Source organism: Panthera onca, chromosome D2, assembly GCF_046562875.1.
Source record: "Panthera onca isolate mPanOnc1 chromosome D2, mPanOnc1 haplotype 2, whole genome shotgun sequence".
Taxonomy (NCBI): domain Eukaryota; kingdom Metazoa; phylum Chordata; class Mammalia; order Carnivora; family Felidae; genus Panthera; species Panthera onca.
In genome coordinates, this window is record NC_138349.1 from 73,425,219 (window position 1) to 73,444,151 (window position 18,933).

At 49.4% G+C, this 18,933-nt stretch overlaps 1 protein-coding gene across 1 annotated transcript in view; it reads right to left on the reverse strand.

The window, feature by feature from the left end:
- PCNX2 (pecanex 2) overlaps positions 1-18,933 on the reverse strand; it is a 300,170-nt gene that overhangs the window by 13,812 nt on the left and 267,425 nt on the right. Inside the window, exons 27-29 of the mRNA XM_078434220.2 lie at positions 16,412-16,645; positions 14,867-14,979; positions 363-507 (exon numbers count right to left, since the gene is read on the reverse strand). Of these exons, the coding sequence (XP_078290346.1) occupies positions 363-507; positions 14,867-14,979; positions 16,412-16,645 (492 nt within the window). The remainder of the gene's footprint in view (positions 1-362; positions 508-14,866; positions 14,980-16,411; positions 16,646-18,933) is intronic.

Genomic DNA, 18,933 nt, shown 5'->3' on the forward strand with positions numbered 1-18,933 from the left:
CCCGACGGGGTAGAGGACACGTCCTCGTCCCATTGTCCTAACCGCTGGAAGGTGCCTAGGAAAAGGCTTTCAGCCTTGGTTTCTCTGCCTTTGCAATACAGTTTGGGTACTTCTGAGATGTCATTTTCGGTGGCCAGCTCCCCTTCTCTGTCCTAGTGGGACATCACCGCCCCCAGCAGCTCTTGCAGACCAATCACCACCGCTGAGGTCAAGAATATCTGGACGGCCTCGATGCTTAGTTACACGCCCGCTCACAAACGTCATGCCAAGAAAAGGGACCATGTTTTTGAAAAAGGCTTTTTCCCCCATCATGTTTCAGGCTTATCCTTTTATAAAAAATGGATTGTTGTTTTGGTTTTTACCTGGTGAAGCTTCAGGGACATCCTGATGGCCGGGGCGACAACTTTATGCAGAAGGTCCATGTCGGCAAATACCCACTCGTCTCGTGCTGTTATTCTAAAGTCACCTTTGAAGAGGGTGTGAAGGCCATACAGGAAAGAGTCCAGGCTGAAAAGCAAAGTCCAAATTACTGTTTGTTCCCACTGAACAGTGTTCAGAAACCTGTCACTTTGAGCAAGGTCCGAGCCTCCCATCTGTCACGCCAAGAAGGACCTTCCAGCCTTTAAAAGCCTGAGGAGCCCAGAGTGTACCACTGCCCGGCCAGAGCCTGCGCCCAGACCCGCACCCCCACCCCGACAACCGGGGTCGTGGTCAGCCTCAGTAGCTGTGGGAGCCACCCCAAGCCACTCGTGCTTGATGTCTGAGTGTGACGGTGGAGGCTGTGGTCACCGCGAGCCCCCACATGCAGGTGCTCTATTCCAGGAGGCCCAGCAGTGACCTTCTCGGGGGGGTGACTGACAGGGCCACCTGGGGACCATTCTCCTTTGAGACCTTTCTCAAGGTCTCCTCCAGGTGAGGTCACTCATAATAAAAACTGGATTCTACCACAGGATGCATAGAAAACGACGACACCCGTCGGAATCCCGAATCGGTCATTTGGATTGTCTGAGCACTTCCGTTCCCCAGGCATGCCCTTTTGTGAATGGCTGCTGGAAATGGAATACGGGGGAGGGTTAGAATGAACAGCCAAAGGGTTTTTCAGGATTATCCAGGTTTTCACGTTTCTGAGCTTTTCCTGCTCTGCTTCCATTTCCTGCACATAATTGAGCATTGCCTGGACCCAGAACACATGGCTTGCCCAAGGGAAATCTTTCATGGTCTGGGTCCTTTACGTCTTGGATGAACGTCAGGAACCCGGGTTTGGGAGAGGCGATGGATCCCACATAATGGGGACAGGAAGAGGTGTTCTTCCTCTCTCCTTTATTTCCACTCATATCCTCCCTCACAGCCACCCCGAACGACCCTGGCCTCTCACATCCCTGAGAGGTAGTTACGAGGCAAGTACAAGAAACAGCAGTCCTGATAGGGCTGAACTGGGACAGAATGAGCAGGAGAAAGTGTGAGAAGGAAAATCTCTGAGGATGGCCGCTCATAAGGATTTAATGAGTTGGCTCACTGAGCAAGACTTTTGATTCAACGCAGCACATTAGACCTGCACGTCAGGGAAATAGTTCCACTGATTGCTATTTTAGCATTTCGTTGCAAAATGTACCGCTCGCATTAATTTCCTTCTGGAACCCTCTTGAGAGGGACGCCGTGGCTTCGAGTCAGAGCAGACTGTGGGAAACGGAAGCAGCCAGGGTCTAGGCAGGTGGGGGCTTGGGGTGCTGTGGCTTGGAGGAGCCCAGAACCTTCCAGAAAGAGTTCCAGGAGGCAAGCCTTCCCGAAAGGCTCTCCCTTCACAGAACAAAGACTTCCCGGGGCTGTGGGCTCAGTGACCACCTGGGAGGCACCGGACGGGGGAGGCATAGGACAGCAGGGCCGAGCACAAGTTTTACAATGACGAGTACTCTCTGCTGTCAGCTGAAAACCACCGAAAATGCCCCCGTCACCAGATGAGAGCTAAGCCCTGCAAAGGAACAGCTAGATGGCAGAACACGGGTGGGTTTTATCCCGGAAAGGCTGCCTACACACTCAGGAAGAGAAAACACTCCTCCAGACGCAGGCATGGGGGTGGCGGCAAAGGAAGATTACGGGGCTCGCCCAGACACCCAGAGCAGCGTCTGCAGAGAAAAGAGCAGAGGAAGGAGTTCAAGGCGCCAGCATCTTGTTTCCCGGAGCATGTACATGGCAGCCACAGGCTGCTTACTTATCAGGACGGAAAGCGGGAAGGCCCCCAACAACAGATGCTTTACTCGTCATTTCTCTTTTTGGAGAAAAATGACACTGTGGCACGTCAGGCTGTTCTTTTCCAGTGATTCTCAATGCAGAAGGCAAAGCCTGAACCGGCATTTCCCCGGATTGGGGGATATTATCCCTCGCACCTTAAAGGTAAAGGCATCCTAAAAGAAAGGTGTTTCATTACCTGCCTTTTATCCTCCAGAGAATGAAGGGGAGGGAGGCAGAGGGATGTACGAGCCGAGCCGGGGGAGGGCTTTCGGGGGAGGGGGCAGAGAGCGCGAGGTCTCCAGGAGGCCTGCAGCATGTTTCTGATTTGGACTGTCATAGGGCTTTGTCTTTTTCAGATTCCGCTGAGAGATGATGAGCCCCCCCCGCCCCCCTCCTGCCAGGCCAACAGCTGGAGTAGACAGTCAGTCAAGGTTGACCTTCATGGGGATAAACAGCCACCCTCACCCCCATCCCCCTGTGGTCCTCCCCCCTCCACCCCACCTGGGATCATCCTGTCCTGTCACAGAATCTGTTGGCCGGGCAATCGCCAGTGTGGGGGTTGCTGTGTCCAGCTGTGTGGGGTGAGGCCGGGGACAGGTCAGAACAGGTTCCAGAAGAAACCTGACTCGTGTATGGCCGTGTGTTAAAGACGCGCGCCCACACGCACACAACCAAGGCCGTGGTGCCAACACAAAGCACCAGCTTCCGTGGCCCTAAAGACTTGCTAAAATCTCAATAGAAACCCCACTAGAAAATTATTATTCCTTCTCACGATGGCGAGTAGCTGGTACCTGAGCGCATCTTCTTTTTAATGGAAAAGACCTGTATATGTGGCTGAGGTTGTAACACCATACCTCTCGACCCGAGAGCAAACGTCTGGTCCTGCCCCTGCACCTGACTCCATCAGAGGGGCCGGGTCTGCACCGCTTCCCGCTTGGCCCTGAGCCACTTCTCCGGCAGGGCTCGATCCCCGCTCCGCAGGGCAGGCACTAGAGTAACGAGCTCGCCGTCTTCACTACGTGTGCATTCATGCACGTGTGTGTGCCAACGTGCGCGTATGTCCCAGCCTCTGCCTCACAGGGACTCTGCCATCCCAGCAGACGCCGGCGACCGCAAGGCTGGGTCTCCGTGATCTCCCGCTCGTCCAAACTCCTGTTGTCCTCGCTGCTGATACTCTACCTCACGCCGGGCCCAAGGCTTACGCTTTAAGTGGTCCGGCCCATTTCAGCATCCTCCGCCATCGCCTTACAAGGACAATTTGAGGATGGCCAGTTGAAGCAAAGGCTGTTTGCACCGTCTTGGAACTCGGCTTTCGTTATTCACAGAGGCATCCACTTGGCTCTGCTCTAGCCCGAGGTTCCTTTATCCTCCCCTCTAAGCCCCACTTTTGCTCACACTGACCGGACCAGCCCCGCTCTCACCTGCACCCTCGCTCACTGGTTCTCAACTGCCGGCAATCTGGGCCCCTGGGGGACATCTGGAAACGTCCTCGTGTGTTACAACCGGGTCGGGGGTGCTGGCGTGCTGTGGTGTCTCGTGGGAAGAAGTCAGGCAGGTTCACGGCCACGAGGCACGGGCTGGTCCCCACAACAAGGAACCACGCGGCCCAGACGCTCACAGTACCTCTGCTGAGCCAAGAAGGCTGCTCTTTTGGGGAAACAGAGGACCGCTGGAGTTCGCGGATTTTCAGTTTGGGACAATGGGGTCATTATCTGGGATCCAGCCTTGATGCATTTTAGCACTCGGAGACGGCTTTAAAGCTGGGGTCGTTTCTGCAGGACTCACAGAGGGCTCCCCACAACAACGACTGATTTGTTCACTTGAGCCCATTTCCAAACAGGCCCCTGCACTATGTGTTTACAGATCAGCACGGCGAAGAGCCTTCTGGTACCTTCGCCATAAACGGAGAGCTTGGAGAACATATGCGAACAATTAAGTTTGATTTGCAGGCTGGGCTTCCGATGCTTGCTGATTAGTCACGGGGCTGCGGAAGGAGCCCCGCCTGTTTGCCTCGGTCGGTATTCCAGACCCAGAGAGCACGTCCACACGGAGAGCAAAGCACACCTTACGGGCGCTTTCCTCCCTCCGTGCTATTCGGCCACACGCACTGGCATCACGGCTGATTCCATCACCCCTGGCCACGTTCTCCTGCTAAAGATCCCCCGTCCCCACCCCCGACAAGAACAAACAAACATGGTCCAGTTGCCCAGTGAGACAGAAAGATGGGGACGATTTCCATTTTTCTGCTGGTTTGTGGATTACTAAGCGCTTTTCATCCCATCATCTCGTCTCATTTTCGTGGATGCCTGCACAATTTCGATTATTATAACCCTCTTCTGTAAGAGGAAACAGGCCAGCAAGGATGAGAAAGAGGCAGGCGGGAACAAATGTTCAACATCTCATCGTGCTGAGGACGCGTGGGAGCAAAGCCACGGCTCCCCTCCAGCTGCCCACCTGGCCAGAAACCCAGACTTGCTTTGAGAGTGTGTAACTGGAAGATGTGTGTTCGAATGAACTAACCTCTGTACTCCCCCCACACCTCGCCATCCTGAGGTCAGTCACCAGCCATTTTCAAAAGTTTAAATTGGCGTATACATTCAGCACACGCCCCGCATCGATGGCGTATTTATAATTCCTTCATGGATTCTTTACCCAGGAAGCTAGTCTACCGGCTCTGGAATCAAACCAACCCGTGGTTTGGATCCCAGCTACCTCCCACCTGGTAAAGAGCGCTCCGAAAGAAAGCAGTGGTGTCCCTCAGGTAGGGCCAACGTGCTTTACTTGGTTTTAGAGTTCAGGTACCGCACAGGGGCGCCTGGGTGGCTCAGTCGGTTGGGTGTCCGACTTCGGCCCAGGTCATGATCTCCTGGCTGAGAGTTCGAGCCCCGCGTCAGGCTCTGTGCTGACAGCTCAGAGCCTGGAGCCTGCTTCAGATTCTGTGTCTCCCTCTCTCTCTCTTCCCCTCGTCTCTCTGTCTCCCAAGAAATAAATAAATACTTAATCAAAAAAAAAGTTAGAGTTCAGGTACTGCACAGAGGGGCGGCATATGGCCCAGAAGGGCTGGAGGGATGCCTAAGCTTCAATTTTGGCTCTGATACTTGTTGTTATTGGCAAGTCCCTTGTCCTCATTATCGTCTCTTTCGTTCTGTGTTTATCCTTAGGATCAAGCTTGTCCAGGTATATGTGGGGGCCGGGTGGGGGCTTGCTAGGATCTCTTCACATGGGGGACTGGGTGCACAAGTGTGGTTTGAGGACAGTGGACATGTGTCAGTGGGGGGAGGGGACAAATACACCCCAGTGCCCCCGCATTCATCTGTCCTCTGGGACCCATGCCTGAGTCCTGAACGAAACAGAGGACATGTCCAAGAGCGCGGGGTGGGGGTGGGGGCGCACTGAGCGCAAGGTGGCGGCAAATCCCACAGGAAAGGGCCCTGGGCCAGCAGGACGGGGCAGGGGGTGGCACAGAGGGAGGCGCAACCCTGAGCGCCGACCACAGTGAGCTTCGGGGGCCGTGAGTCCCATCGGCAGCTCTCCACAACACAGGCCTGCGGAGGAAAAGCCGTCAGTCAACAAAGGGAGCTTAGGGGTGTGAGGAGGGAAAGGTGGGTGCCATGGGGTAGCCCAGCTGCCCCGGGGAAACATCCACACGGATGGGGGCGACCTGAGGAATTCTTGCAGAGGGGACAGAATTAGCGGTGGCAGAGAGCCGTGTCAGCAGCAGGAGTCTGGAGACTGGGCAAGACTCCACCGTGGTCAATCACCACGCCGGCCACTTCTCCGCGCGTTGGTTTTTCCAGCTGTAAAATGGGGCCAATAACCGTACTGCCTCATCCTCCGTCAAGCCTTTTTACTTGACATGAACTCGCGTCAAGTACTGAGCACCGCCCCCAGTACACACAGAGCAAGCACATTGTAAATGTTCACTGCTGCCATTATCCTCATTTCAGCATAAGCTTCAGATATAAACAGAAGGATGTTCACACCGCAGAATCCCGCCTAATAACTGGAGAGCAAGTGTGCGGCCTCCAGTGTTGCTGTTTCAAATAAATTCCAAACAAATTGTGGAATAGTAATTCCCAAGCGAGAAATAATTCAAAGGCAAGCTTTGACGAGAAGCTTTTCAAAAACACATTTGACTTCATGACGTTTGAACACCCAATAGTTCTGTGCTCCCTCCAGCCTCCCTATCGATGGGGTCAACTGTCATTGTCCCGTGCCAGTGTTTCCCAAGCCTGGCCCCGAGGACCCGAGGAGTCAGCCACAGGGCAGCTGTTCAAAATCCACCAGACATGTCCTGACCCAGTTCCTGGAGATCCTCAGTGGGTGGTTTGTGATGGGACCTGGGGTCTATGTTCTATGTTCTGATCGATCTGCCCAAGTAATCTTGAGATTTGGGGCTCAGGGGACCAGAGAATCTGGGTGTCTCCTTAAGAAGTCCAGCCATCAGAGAAGCTACGAAGCTGACCACAGAGTGGAACCCTCTGTGGGTTCCATACACGAGGCCAGGGCAGAAGACCTCCCCAAGCAGTATTACAGTTTAAGGTCCCAGGAATGCTTGCTTCTTTTTCTGGGCTATAAATTCTTTCCTATGTTCAAACTTACATGTTTTCTACATGCTCCAAGATTCTGATTTCAGCTGGATGACCTGATTTTAATGGCCTCCCGCACAGGGCTTGACATAGCGCACCTACGGCTGGCTTATTTGCCTACTGTTTTTCATGACTACACTGATCTTGGGGTTCTCTATCCTCTTGGAACCCTAGTCTGCTCCCAAGAGCCAGTACAATTTCTTCCTCAGGCAAACACAGTGCTGCTATAAAATGTCACCATCTTTTCGCCTTTATCTCTATAAACGGAGCACCTGCCAGGCTCCACTTGCCGCCTTCCATGTACTTGAAGACCCTCGTCAAGCTATCTCTTAGCTTGGGGCCAGGGAAACTATTTTGACCTCCTGTGAAGGCATCCTTTGATGTATGTGTGCCTTTCTGCAGTGGGAGACCCAGTTCTTCAAAGAAGATAGGTCTCAAACACCAAATCTCAAAAAATTACCAGGGTTTACTTGGAACCTCCACACTAAGCCATTCTATCTCCAAAACACATCAACATTTTAAGACATTGTATTTTTTTGTGGTCTTTGCTCGCTTGTATTCAGCTCCTCATTTAAGGTTTTGCCAGGCCCCAGCCCCCACCCCAATGTGCAAAGGCTTGCTGCTGGCCTCTTTCTCCTGCCCCGACCCCTCCCATTCCACAGCCTCCTCCAGGAAGCCCTCCAGTCTTCCCTTCCAGGCTCTGGAAGAGCAGGGGCAAGCCTACCCCACTAAGGTCCAGCAATAAAGTGCCTGATGTAGAATGAGGGGACAGAACCCAGGCAACACAGCTCCTAGCCCCCTAGAGCCCTCCCAGACCCAGCTGAGGGGAGGCCCTTGGACGACTCCAACAGCTGCAAATGGGCTACATGAAACCCCAGTTTGGCTGGGATTCCCCCTTCTCAGCCCCAAAGTCTCCTCCAATAGGTAGAAAGCCTCACTGCTGGATGGCAGTGAGAAAAGGGGGCCTGGCTCTTTAAGAGCCAAACTAATGGCAGCTGAGTGGAGGGACTAAGAAAACAGCGGAAGGTTTATCCCTTTCCTGTTAGATTTCCCCCAAACTCTGTGGGAGTTTGCGCAAAAATACCCTTAAGTTTCCAGAAGGAGGTGAGGAAGGGAACTCCAGGCCCCCAGGGATCTGAGCCCCCCAGTAAAGGGTGGTGATTGGAGGGGTCCAGTCTCAGGGAGGCCAGACCCAAGAAGGTCAAAGGGGAAAGGGGGAGGGGGTCTCAGACTCCACGTTAAACCTGACACAGGCAGAAGGGCGACCAGAGAGGGGGCAAGGGTTTTGTCCAGAGTCACTCAGGGCACAGCCAAGGCCCGGATGCTGCCTCCCACTTCTAGGATCCCCACACCCACCCCGGATGGCTGGGCCTGGCCTCCAGACAGCCCCACTCCATGGAGCTTCTCTTCTCCCAGGCATCATTCTCAATTTAGTCATTCTCCCTAACTTTGCATGTATATATTTTTATTTCTCGAGGACTGTCCATCAGAGCTGTGTCACTGTTGTAAAGTCAAAAATATGGCCCCATTAAATCTATCAAATAAAGTAGAGCTTGTGACTTATGCTAGGCTGCTGTATAAGACCCATCTGGGGCATCAGGGTTCAAAAATCATCTCTTAGCTCTTTAACATTAAATATGTGAGAATGACCTGTGCATAAAGTACACCTAAGGGAATATCCTGATTTTAAAATTATGCAAGAGGGGCCCCCGGATGGCTCAGTGGGTTAAGTGTCCGACTTCGGCTCAGGTCATGATCTTGCGGCTTGTGGGTTCGAGCCCCGCGTCAGGCTCTGTGCTGACAGCTTGGGGCCTGGAGCCTGCTTCGGATTCTGCGTCTCCCTCTCTCTCTGTCCCTCCTCCACTCATGTTCTCTGTCTCTCTCAAAACAAATACATTTTAAAAATATTTTTAAAAATCATGCAAGAGTATATTGTGTGCATGCTCAGACGCACACGTGAAGGTCATGGGCCACTCATACTTTGAACGTACATGTAACCATATAGTAAATAAACTACTAGCAAGTTGAACCCATAATTGTATAAAAAGAATAATATATCATGACCAAATAGAGGTTATCCTAGAATTTGCAGGCTATTTCAGCATGAAGACCTCTATGAATGTAACTCAGTACATTAACAGTTTCAAGGAGAAGAAGATCATCTGATGCCTGACCCCACATTTTAAAATAATTCAGCATCCTGTCCTGATGAAAGCTTTATCTAGCAATCTAGGAAGAGGAGGAAACTCCCTGGCTTGATAAAATGGTCGGTTGGAAGCCTGCAACAAACCTTACTTTTTAATGCTGAAATATTACTCTCGTTCCCTGAAACATCTGGATTAAGGCAAGGATGCTTTTGTGGGCACAATAACGGGCCCCCAAAGGTGTCCATATCCTACCACCTGCAACACGTGAATATGTTACCTTAAACACTGGAAGGCAATTTTGCAGATGTGATTAAATTAAGAATTTTGAGAAGGGGAGATTATCCCGGACTATCTGGGTGAGCCCAATGTACTCACAGGGGTCCTTGTGAGTGAAAGGAGGAAGCAGGAGAAGTAGAGTTGGAGTCAGAGAGAGATTGAAAGATGCTGCACTCCCAGCTGGAAAGATGGAGGAAGGGCAGCCTCTAGAATAGGCAATGGATTCTCCCCTCAGAGCCTCCGGAAGGAACACGGCCCCGCAGACATCCTGACTGTAGCCGAGCGAACGCCATTTTGGACTTTTGATCTCCAAAACCGTAGGGTAATTATTAACTTCTGTGGCTTTAACCCACCAAGTTGGTGGTAACTCGTTATAGCAGTAATAGGAAACTAACACAGATGCCCACTTGAACACTGCCCCGGGGGGGTCACAGCCAATGTAATAAGAAAAAGAATTGAGGATAAATATTGGGGGGTGGGGGGAATGCCAGAATTGCCATTATTTGCAGATATGTCTTTCCACCAGAAAATCAAAGAGAATTAATTGGAATATTATGTTTATAATAGAGTTCAGTAAAGGCACCCAAAATAAGATCAAATTTTAAAAAATCACTGGGGCGCCTGGATGGCTCAGTCAGTTAAGCACCCGACTTCAGCTCAGGTCATGATCTCACGGTTCGTGAGTTTGAGCCCTGCATCAGGCTCTGTGCTGTCAGCTCAGAACCTGGAGCCTGCTTCAGATTCTGTGTCTCCCTCTCTCTCTGGCCCTCCCTCGTTCACACTGTCTTTCTTAAAAAATAAACACTAAAAATTTTTTTTAAATAAAAAAGATAAACCACTTTCCTGTATATCAGCAGTGACCAATTAAAAATGTGACAGGAAAGATTCTATTCCTAATCACAATAAAACTAAAAAATATCCAGAAATAATGCATCCAGAGATTATAAATCTCAAAGAAAAAGAAAATTTTACCAAAAGACATTTAAAAAACTGAATGATCACAAAGATACACCATGTTACTGACTGCTGTTTATTTTCTTTCTCAATCTGTAAATTCCAGACAATATCCATCAAAATTCCAGCAGAGGTTATTATAAAATGTAATTCTGAATTTCACCTGAGGAGAACATGAGCGAGAATAGCATCCACCACAAAACAGCAAGAAAAAAGTAAAAACAGGAGGACTAGGCTTATCAGATATCAAAACTTCGTATCACTCTAGTAAACCAAACGGTTTTGTTATTAGAGAGACTGATCACTTTATTTTTTTTAATTTTTTTTTTAACGTTTATTTATTTTTGAGACAGAGAGAGACAGAGAATGAATGGGGGAGGGTCAGAGAGAGGGAGACACAGAATCTGAAACAGGCTCCGGGCTCTGAGCTGTCAGCACAGGGGCCCGATGCAGGGCTCGAACTCACGGACCGCGAGATCGTGACCTGAGCCAAAGTCGGCGCTCAACCGACTGAGCCACCCAGGCGCCCCGACACTGATCACTTTATTTATTTTTTTTTTTTTTAATTTTTTTTTTTTTCAACGTTTTTAATTTATTTTTGGGACAGAGAGAGAGACAGAGCATGAACGGGGGAGGGGCAGAGAGAGAGGGAGACACAGAATCGGAAACAGGCTCCAGGCTCCGAGCCATCAGCCCAGAGCCTGACGCGGGGCTCGAACTCACGGACCGCGAGATCGTGACCTGGCTGAAGTCGGACGCTTAACCGACTGCGCCACCCAGGCGCCCCATTTTTTTTTTTTTTTTTTTTTAATTTTTTTTTTTCAACGTTTTTAATTTATTTTTGGGACAGAGAGAGACAGAGCATGAACGGGGGAGGGGCAGAGAGAGAGGGAGACACAGAATCGGAAACAAGAGACTGATCACTTTAAACAGAAGTGTAAATCCAGAAGCATACCACCTATGACTGGGAATGTAGAACGTAGCATACGGCAAAAGTGGTATTTTAAGTTAGTGGTGTTTTTAACCAAGTGACCAAATCACTAATGAGAAACTACTTAGCAAATGGTATTGGACTATCAGCTATCCATTTGGGGGAAGAAAATGGATCCCTGTCTCTCATCACGTATGAAAATGTATGTGAATTTGTTGTGAGCCAGTAGTCGAGGGGGCTCATTCTCCAACACATACTACTACTTGTTGGCCCAGGCCATTCCCCAGGGCTGTGTTTTCAGCAAGCATCCTTGAGGGATGAAATGACAACTTTTTCCGCTAAGAAAAGGCTGGTTCCCTAAGCTCAATGAACATCTCTGGTCAGGGAAAACAGGATCTGCATCACCCCTGTGGGCCTTGGGGGCAAGGGGAACTGAAAGTAACACACTAATGCTCATGCTGCCACTGCGCTACGAGAAGCAAAGTCCTTTGTCTCTGACCCAGGAGTCTCGTATCCTCTGACAGAATCCATAAAAATGTAACAAGGTAGGAAGAGTAAAATCAAATCCTAAGACTTGACAGGATGCAAAAACTCAATGGAAAGAAGTAAAAATATACAAGTATCAGAGGAAAATGGAGGATACTATTTTTATATCCTGGAAATAAAAAAAAAAAAACAATTTTAAGAAAGACACGAAATCCAGAAATTATAAATTAAAATGTTTAAAAAGTGTGCCGTAGGTAAAAATAAGTCAAGTGCACCTTGATAGAAAATATTTTTAACACATATAAATATCTTTTTAAAGTTTTTTTAAAAGTTTATTTATTTTGAGAGAGAGAGAGGGAGAGAGAGATAATCTCAAGCAGGCCCTGCACTGTCAGCATGGAGCCTGATGCAGGGTTTGATCCCATGAACTGTGAGATCATGACCTGAGCTGAAATCAAGAGTCAGATGCTTAACCGACTGAGCCACCCAGGCACCCCTTAAAGTTTTTTTTTTAATGTTTATTTATTTATTTGTTTTCAGAGAGTGCGCACATGTGTGTGAGCAGGAGGAGAGGCAGAGAGAGAGAGAGAGAGAGGGAGAGAGAGAGAATCCCAAGCAGGCTCTATGTGCCCGATGCCAGGGCTCGAGCTCATGAACCATGAGATCATGACCTGAGCTGAAGCCAAGAGTTGGATGCTTAACCGACTGAGCTACCCAGGTGCCCCAATAAATATTAATATCTTAATATGAGAATACCTTCTAAATATCATTAAGAGCCTAATAAAAATGGGTAAAGCATATACATGGGCAGTGGGAAATTGACAGAAAAAAAAATACGTCACCAGTAAATATGTAAAATGATCCTTACCCTCACTATGAATAATGGAAATGCAAATTAAAATGAGAATGAGATAATTTTTCACCCAGGAGACCAGAAAAATTAAAGATTGAATATCCGGCATTAGTGAGGATATGGCCAAGCGCTCTTGGCTGGATTACAAACTGGGGCAGCATTACTGGACAGCAATTTGACTCTATCTATAAAAAATTACACTTAACCATTTTTCTTGAGCTGTGGAATCTTTTTTTTTTTTTTTGCAAGAAAAACCATTTACTGGATTCTAGCATATACAGTGTAGAGCACAGCTGTTCGGCTGAGGTAGAGGTGGGGGCCCTGCCACGGTCCAGCCTCCCCTCATACTGCGTCCCTCCCCACTCCCCATGACACACCCGATGAAGTCAGAACTTCACGGCCATCAGGCCCCCAAAGCCGTTGGCCCAGGGCAGAGTGTCAGTTGCCTTTAGTCATCAGAGATGGCATTGGAAGTATGCTGCAGGATTTGGCTGTGGTAGGGGACCTCTTAGTAAAAGGAACTGGTCCCAGATAATCCAATCTTCCCCCAGAGTACCGAGAATATGGTTCCCAGATTTATCTCATCACTATAAGCAGAGCTGATGCGGGAGTAGGAGAAATTGTTTGAAACAAAGAAAATCCCATCAAAACCGGGTTTAAAACAAGCAGCTGGTGAGCCTGGTGCTTTAATCAAGGAAGAAATAAATAAAGCAGACCAAGCAAGAAACACCTGGATGGGGAATATCTGAACAAGTCACACAAAGAGCAAGATGGAAGAAGTCTTTGAAAGTAGCTTAGGGAGGAACTAAAAGAATAAATCCTTGAGGCATTTTATTTGCAGTTTGCAAAGAAAATTCGGAATTTATTATTATTATTTTTTTAAACCGACTTCAAATGGGTCAAACAGAAGATCAGCTGCCTGGAGGCTATGACTGTCTGAAGACGCATTTTGTGATTCCAGAATCTTCTGAAGCCCTTCCCCAACCGCACTCTCTATTTAGCGAAGAGCCCCTTGCAGCAGCCACATCATCCTGTTTTACGAAGCCCACACACAAGCTTTCTGCTAGGCTTTCAATCATCAAATTTGGCCCCAGACGACCCCAGAGGAAACTGTCGGGGTCTACAGCATGAGGCTGAGTCAGGCGAGAGAAGCCAGTCAGCTCCTCCCCAGGGTATTCCCTATAACAAGTTCTAACTCCACATCAAAATGGTCAGTTAGCATTTCTCACCTGTGAAGAACATCGTAAAATTCAGAGATGTGGGAGTTGTGAGAATAGCTCTACCTCGGTGTTTACCTTTTCCTGTGCGTGACTCAAGGCTGCTGCGTCCAGAGAGAAATGAGGAGACGTGCCCACCATACCACTTCACCCCTCACCAAGTCACACACCGAAACTGATGACACCCTTCCAGAACTTTCCACTGGTAAGGGCTCACAGCCGTCCCCTGCAGAAGGGCATTCGGGAACCGTCAGCAAGTCCCCCTCGACTTACTTAGTGTGGAGGCTGTGAAGGCTGTTAAACCAATACATGAGTGGCTTTTGCCATTCAGAAGCTTGTAATCCAGTCTACACTCGCTCCAGCTGAATACCAAAAGAACCCTTTTGGGTTCCAATTATATATATATATATATATATATATATGTTGTATGTCAATTATAGGTCAATTTTTAAAAATTTTTTCACATTTATTTTTGAGAAACAGAGTGAGACAAAGCGTGAGCAGGGGAGGGGCAGAGAGAGAAGGAGACACAGAATCTGAAGCAGGCTCCGGACTCTGAGCAAACGGTTAGCACAGAGCCTGATGCGGGGCTCGAAACCACGAACTGTGAGATCACGACCTGAGCTGAAGTCGGACGCTCAACCGACTGAGCCACCCAGGCGCCCCTAGGTCAATTTTTTTAAAAAAGGAGAGAACCTTGAGCTATTTACAAACAGAGCAGGAAGATCTGGTAGAAACAGAGTTTGAAAACACAGCTGAGGGGACATCCAGTTAATCAAAGCCCCGCAGAGACAGGGCAGGGTGCGGTCTACACTGGAGCACAGATGTGATGATTTCCTTTTGCAGGAAAAACGGGGAAAGGGAACGGACGTTTTTATTAAGCATTAATTTTGCTAGAGACCAGGCTAGGAAGTTCCTATAAATGGTTTCATTTCATCTTTTCAGCAAATCCATGGCTTGTAACACAGAAGGCCCTGTACCCATAATCCTGGGGTTTTGGCTGTTCTGTATTAGTGGCATTTCCAAATGCAGAACTCCAAAAGGTCACAGTGCTCAAGAAAGCCTTCTTTTGGACCCAGCAGAATTTATTACAGAAGGAACTATCTGTAACTTTAAAATAAAGAAAATGATTGACAAAAATCACTCAGAAACACCGTTGGTGCCGGTACTGTTTCTGCAGGTACCTGAGGGCCATGTTGTGAGCTGCCGTTCCCAGAGCTCGCCTCCCCAGGATGCACAGGGCAAAGGACAGGGTCACTAGAGGAGAGTCCTCATCGCTGTCCAGGTTCTTGGAAGGCTGAAAGAGCAAGGATGTTAATTCAACTCTCACACGGGTTCCAATAGGCAAGGACACAGAATCATAAAGGTAGAGTGTCAGGGGTGTTGTCCGTCAGCCATTGTGGTCACCGAGTTGACTAGAATACCCCAGGGTTGGGGGACTCTCTGCTTCCTGCAGAGTTTCTCTCGTGCTTGGACGTGGAAAAAAAATTGAAATGAGGAAGCTAACTCTAGAGGAGAGATGGGGCTAACATGTGCCTGTTGACCTAATTCTCTGGAGTTTTGAATATGGCGCCTCAGGGGAAGAGGGTCAGGGCTTACATTCAAATGAATGCCCACCTTAGCACCGTCCAATGCAGGGGCAAGACGTGCCTATCACGCGCAGGTGAGGGTTTTCTGTTCTCCCTATAACAAGGAGCCCACTGAACTGACCATTAAGTCCACAATCGACAACTAGATTTAAGGGGTCATCCAAAGTCAGCTTAAAAAGAGAGGCGGGGAAGAGGCAGAAGAAAGAGCCGAAATATCTTTTTGCAGGGCAAATGAAACAATTTCAGGAACCACACGAGGAAAGAGGAACACCGCGGTGATAGCTCGGAATACCCGTAGATTCTTTGCACACCTCAGCCACCTGAAGAGGCTAAGCAAGGGTTAAGCTATCAGCACACATTCCCTCTGCTGCACCTGGGAAGGCAGATCCTACCACCTGCTCCCTCTGCGCCCTGTTTTTAATCACTCGCGGAAAGGTTGAGGACCTGGGTTAGTGTTGTAACTTGGTTTGTCCCCTCAAGTCCGCTGGCGTACTTCATCACTACTAAGGAGGGTGTATTCACTTTGTCTCTATCAACAGCATGTGGATTCGGCTTTTCAAATCCCAGGAAGCAAAGTCAACTGACTCCCTCCCCTTGCTCCTCCCCCAGCTCCTCCTCCTGGCCGACCCTCCTCCTCTTCTTTCTAGAAGCTGTTGTTGTCCTTGGTTTCATTTCTGAGACGCTGCATTCATCTCCGGAAGTGTCCTCAGCATGTGGGCGATAATGCCCAAGAGACACGACTGCGGACTGAGATGGGCCATCTTGATGGCTAAACAGATCGGTTGCAGGGCCACAATTCAATACGTTCGGCAAATCCTCCGGATTTCAGCAGATATCCTTTGTATGGAAAGCTCCACAAGCAGCTCTAAACAAAGAAGTTTCCAGACTTTCAAAGCTATGACAGACGCTTAAAACGGTGCTAACCCTGAGCACAGTATAGAGAGAAATATACTTTCAAGGCTCCTCTATTGGAGAACGTGGTATGTGAATTCTTCCTTTTAATTTTGTCTAAGTGTTAAATAAACATTTATCCAGATGCTAATGTTCTGTCTACCATACAGTATAAGAGACGGACTTGATAAATGCTTCTTGTTTTTTAAATTTAATTCAGTACCTCCAGCCCCCACCTCCCTGACCTACCTCTTGTCTTTTCCGCGCACAGTACTGAATCCACTCTAGATAAACGTTACAGTAGCTGGCTCGTGTTATCCCCTGGAGACACGGGACGTAGTCATCATCGGTGTTAATGTTGAACATTGCGAGGTCACGCTCAATGTAATGCCACTTCGCAAAAGGCTGCAGGGACTTCAGAAGTGATTCGTTTTTGATCCACAAGAGAAGTTTGGGGGACGTTACCATATAGTATATGATGCTCTGCAGACAGAAAGCAAGATTTTGAGCCCTTAGAGCCGTTCGAAAGACGCAAAGACTTCTTATTTATTGTATTTCATAAAGTAAATCAATGTCAGGGAAGTATGAGACATAGTTGGTTTCATGGCATTTCCTGCCAGGTTTAATGCTTAGGACTTACTTGAGACATTCTAAAGTGTCCTGTCTTAAGGGTCACCACAGGGATGAGGGAAGTGGGAAGAACAGAACGCTAACAGAATGTACCAGAACAGAATTTCCATGGTGAGGAAGAATGACAGCCAGCCCTACCCCTTCAGAGAGAGACACACGAGAACACCCTTGGGTTGCCACAGGCTCCTGTGGAGGCCACGGGTGGCTGATCCTGCTGGAAGACACTGGGGCAGACCCTCTCCTGAGACCCCAGCCAAAGACTGTTTAATGAACAAAAACAACAAAATTCTCAAAGAACGTTTTTTTAATGTTTATTGATTTTTGAGAAGGTGGGGGAGGGGCAGAGAGAGAGGGAGACACAGAATCTGAAGCGGGCTCCAGGCTCAGAGCTGTCAGCAGAGAGCCCGATATGGGGCTTGAACTCACAGACCTCGAGATCATGACCTGAACCGAAGTCGGACGTTCAACCGACTGAGCCACCCAGGCGCCCCCAAAAACAACAAAACTCTTATGGAAAGTACTTATGATGTAGAATTGTTGAAACACACATGCACACATAATCCGGGGTGCCCAGACAGTGGACATCTGTGATGCCTTCAAACTAACCCGTGTTTTCCCCTCCATCAGACAGACACTCCACTGAGGAATATCCCAACTGGGGAAAATGCCACCCTCGGGCTTTCTTCTTCTAAGTCACAGCTTTACCGAAAGCCATCTTGCAGTTTGCGAACGAATGCGTCCTTCAGAAAGGCTAGCGCCCGGCCTGGAGAAGTCAAACTGTCGCAGAGAAAACGAAAATCCAACTCGGATGTGGGTGCATCGGCAGCAGTGGTAGTATACCTTCATTATAGCCTTCTGTACCCTTTATTATCTCAGGCAACTGGAAGGGGTACTCAGTGCCACTGAGGCTGGGGCGGCCCCGGGAACGTGGCTTGTATGTCACCTGGGAATCGCCAGCAACAGGGAAGGGCGGCGTCTGGTGCAAAAGAGGCAGCGATGCATGCTCCCGTGGCCCCAAGCCCCGTGGCCCTCTCTGATTATAAAAAGACATTCTTCCCAAGGGAGGAGGCAGAAAGGAAACCACACGGCCCGGACCTGGCCAGGGCGTAGGTGGCTTGACCCCCGTGACTGAGCAGGCAGAGACATACTTTTCCAGGCAGGCTCCTGCCCTCTCTCCTGCTCTTCCCTCCCTTCGGCTGGGACACGAGATCCGGAGCACCAAGGTTGGCGCTTGCTGACGAGTGTCCGGTTTCAGGTTATCTGAGGAGTTTGAGCAGGTGAGTGGGTGGACGCACGGGGTCCGTGGATTCGGGCCAAATGACGGCAAAGGCCGGACTCAGCCGTTCTCGGCTGTTAGGACCGACGGCAGCCTGGACTTCGGGAAGGCTGATCTGCGTGCAGCTCATGGCGTGTGGCCTGCCTTCTTTGGGGCATATTCTCTGTAAGCCTCCCCCACCCGACCCCAAAGTGGTGGAGCGGGGACAATGAAGTCCGCGGTTCACACGCTCTATCGTTCCTGCGGCACTGCACCCAGGACAAACCCGTCAGCCTTGAGAAGTCCCTTCAGTATAAGGAGGGAGGGGACAGAGCAGGAAGGAAGAAGGAGGCCACAGGAGGCTGAGTGGGAGGCAGAAAGGACAAGGCGCGAGTAAAGTCCACTTCTCTTCATCTTTCGGAGATTTCAAACAAGACAATGAGTATAAAGAACTCAGCACGTGGCCTGGCACACAACTTCTATTTGGCATATAAGTCCTTGGATCTAGGACTTACCCATCCAGGGGCTTGAGGCTCAGGGAGTCCGTGCTAGCAGCCCAGGTGAGGGGTGAGGGGTACGGGTGAGGGAACAGAAGGCATGTGGGGCCAGGAGACCGCTGAGTCTGTGGCGGCCACCAGAGTGCCTTCCAATATTCAAAGATGTCAGTTCTGAATCTGGAGGGTTTTTGGTTTTTTTTTAATGTTTATTTTTGAGAGAGACAGAGAGACAGAGTTCAAGCTGGCGAGGGACAGAGAGAAAGGGAGACACAGAATCTGAAGCAGGCTCCAGGCTCTGAGCTGTCAGCACAAGCAGGGCTTGAACTCACGAACCCTGAGATCACGACCCGAGCAGAAGTTGGACGCTTAACCAACAGCCACCCAGAGGC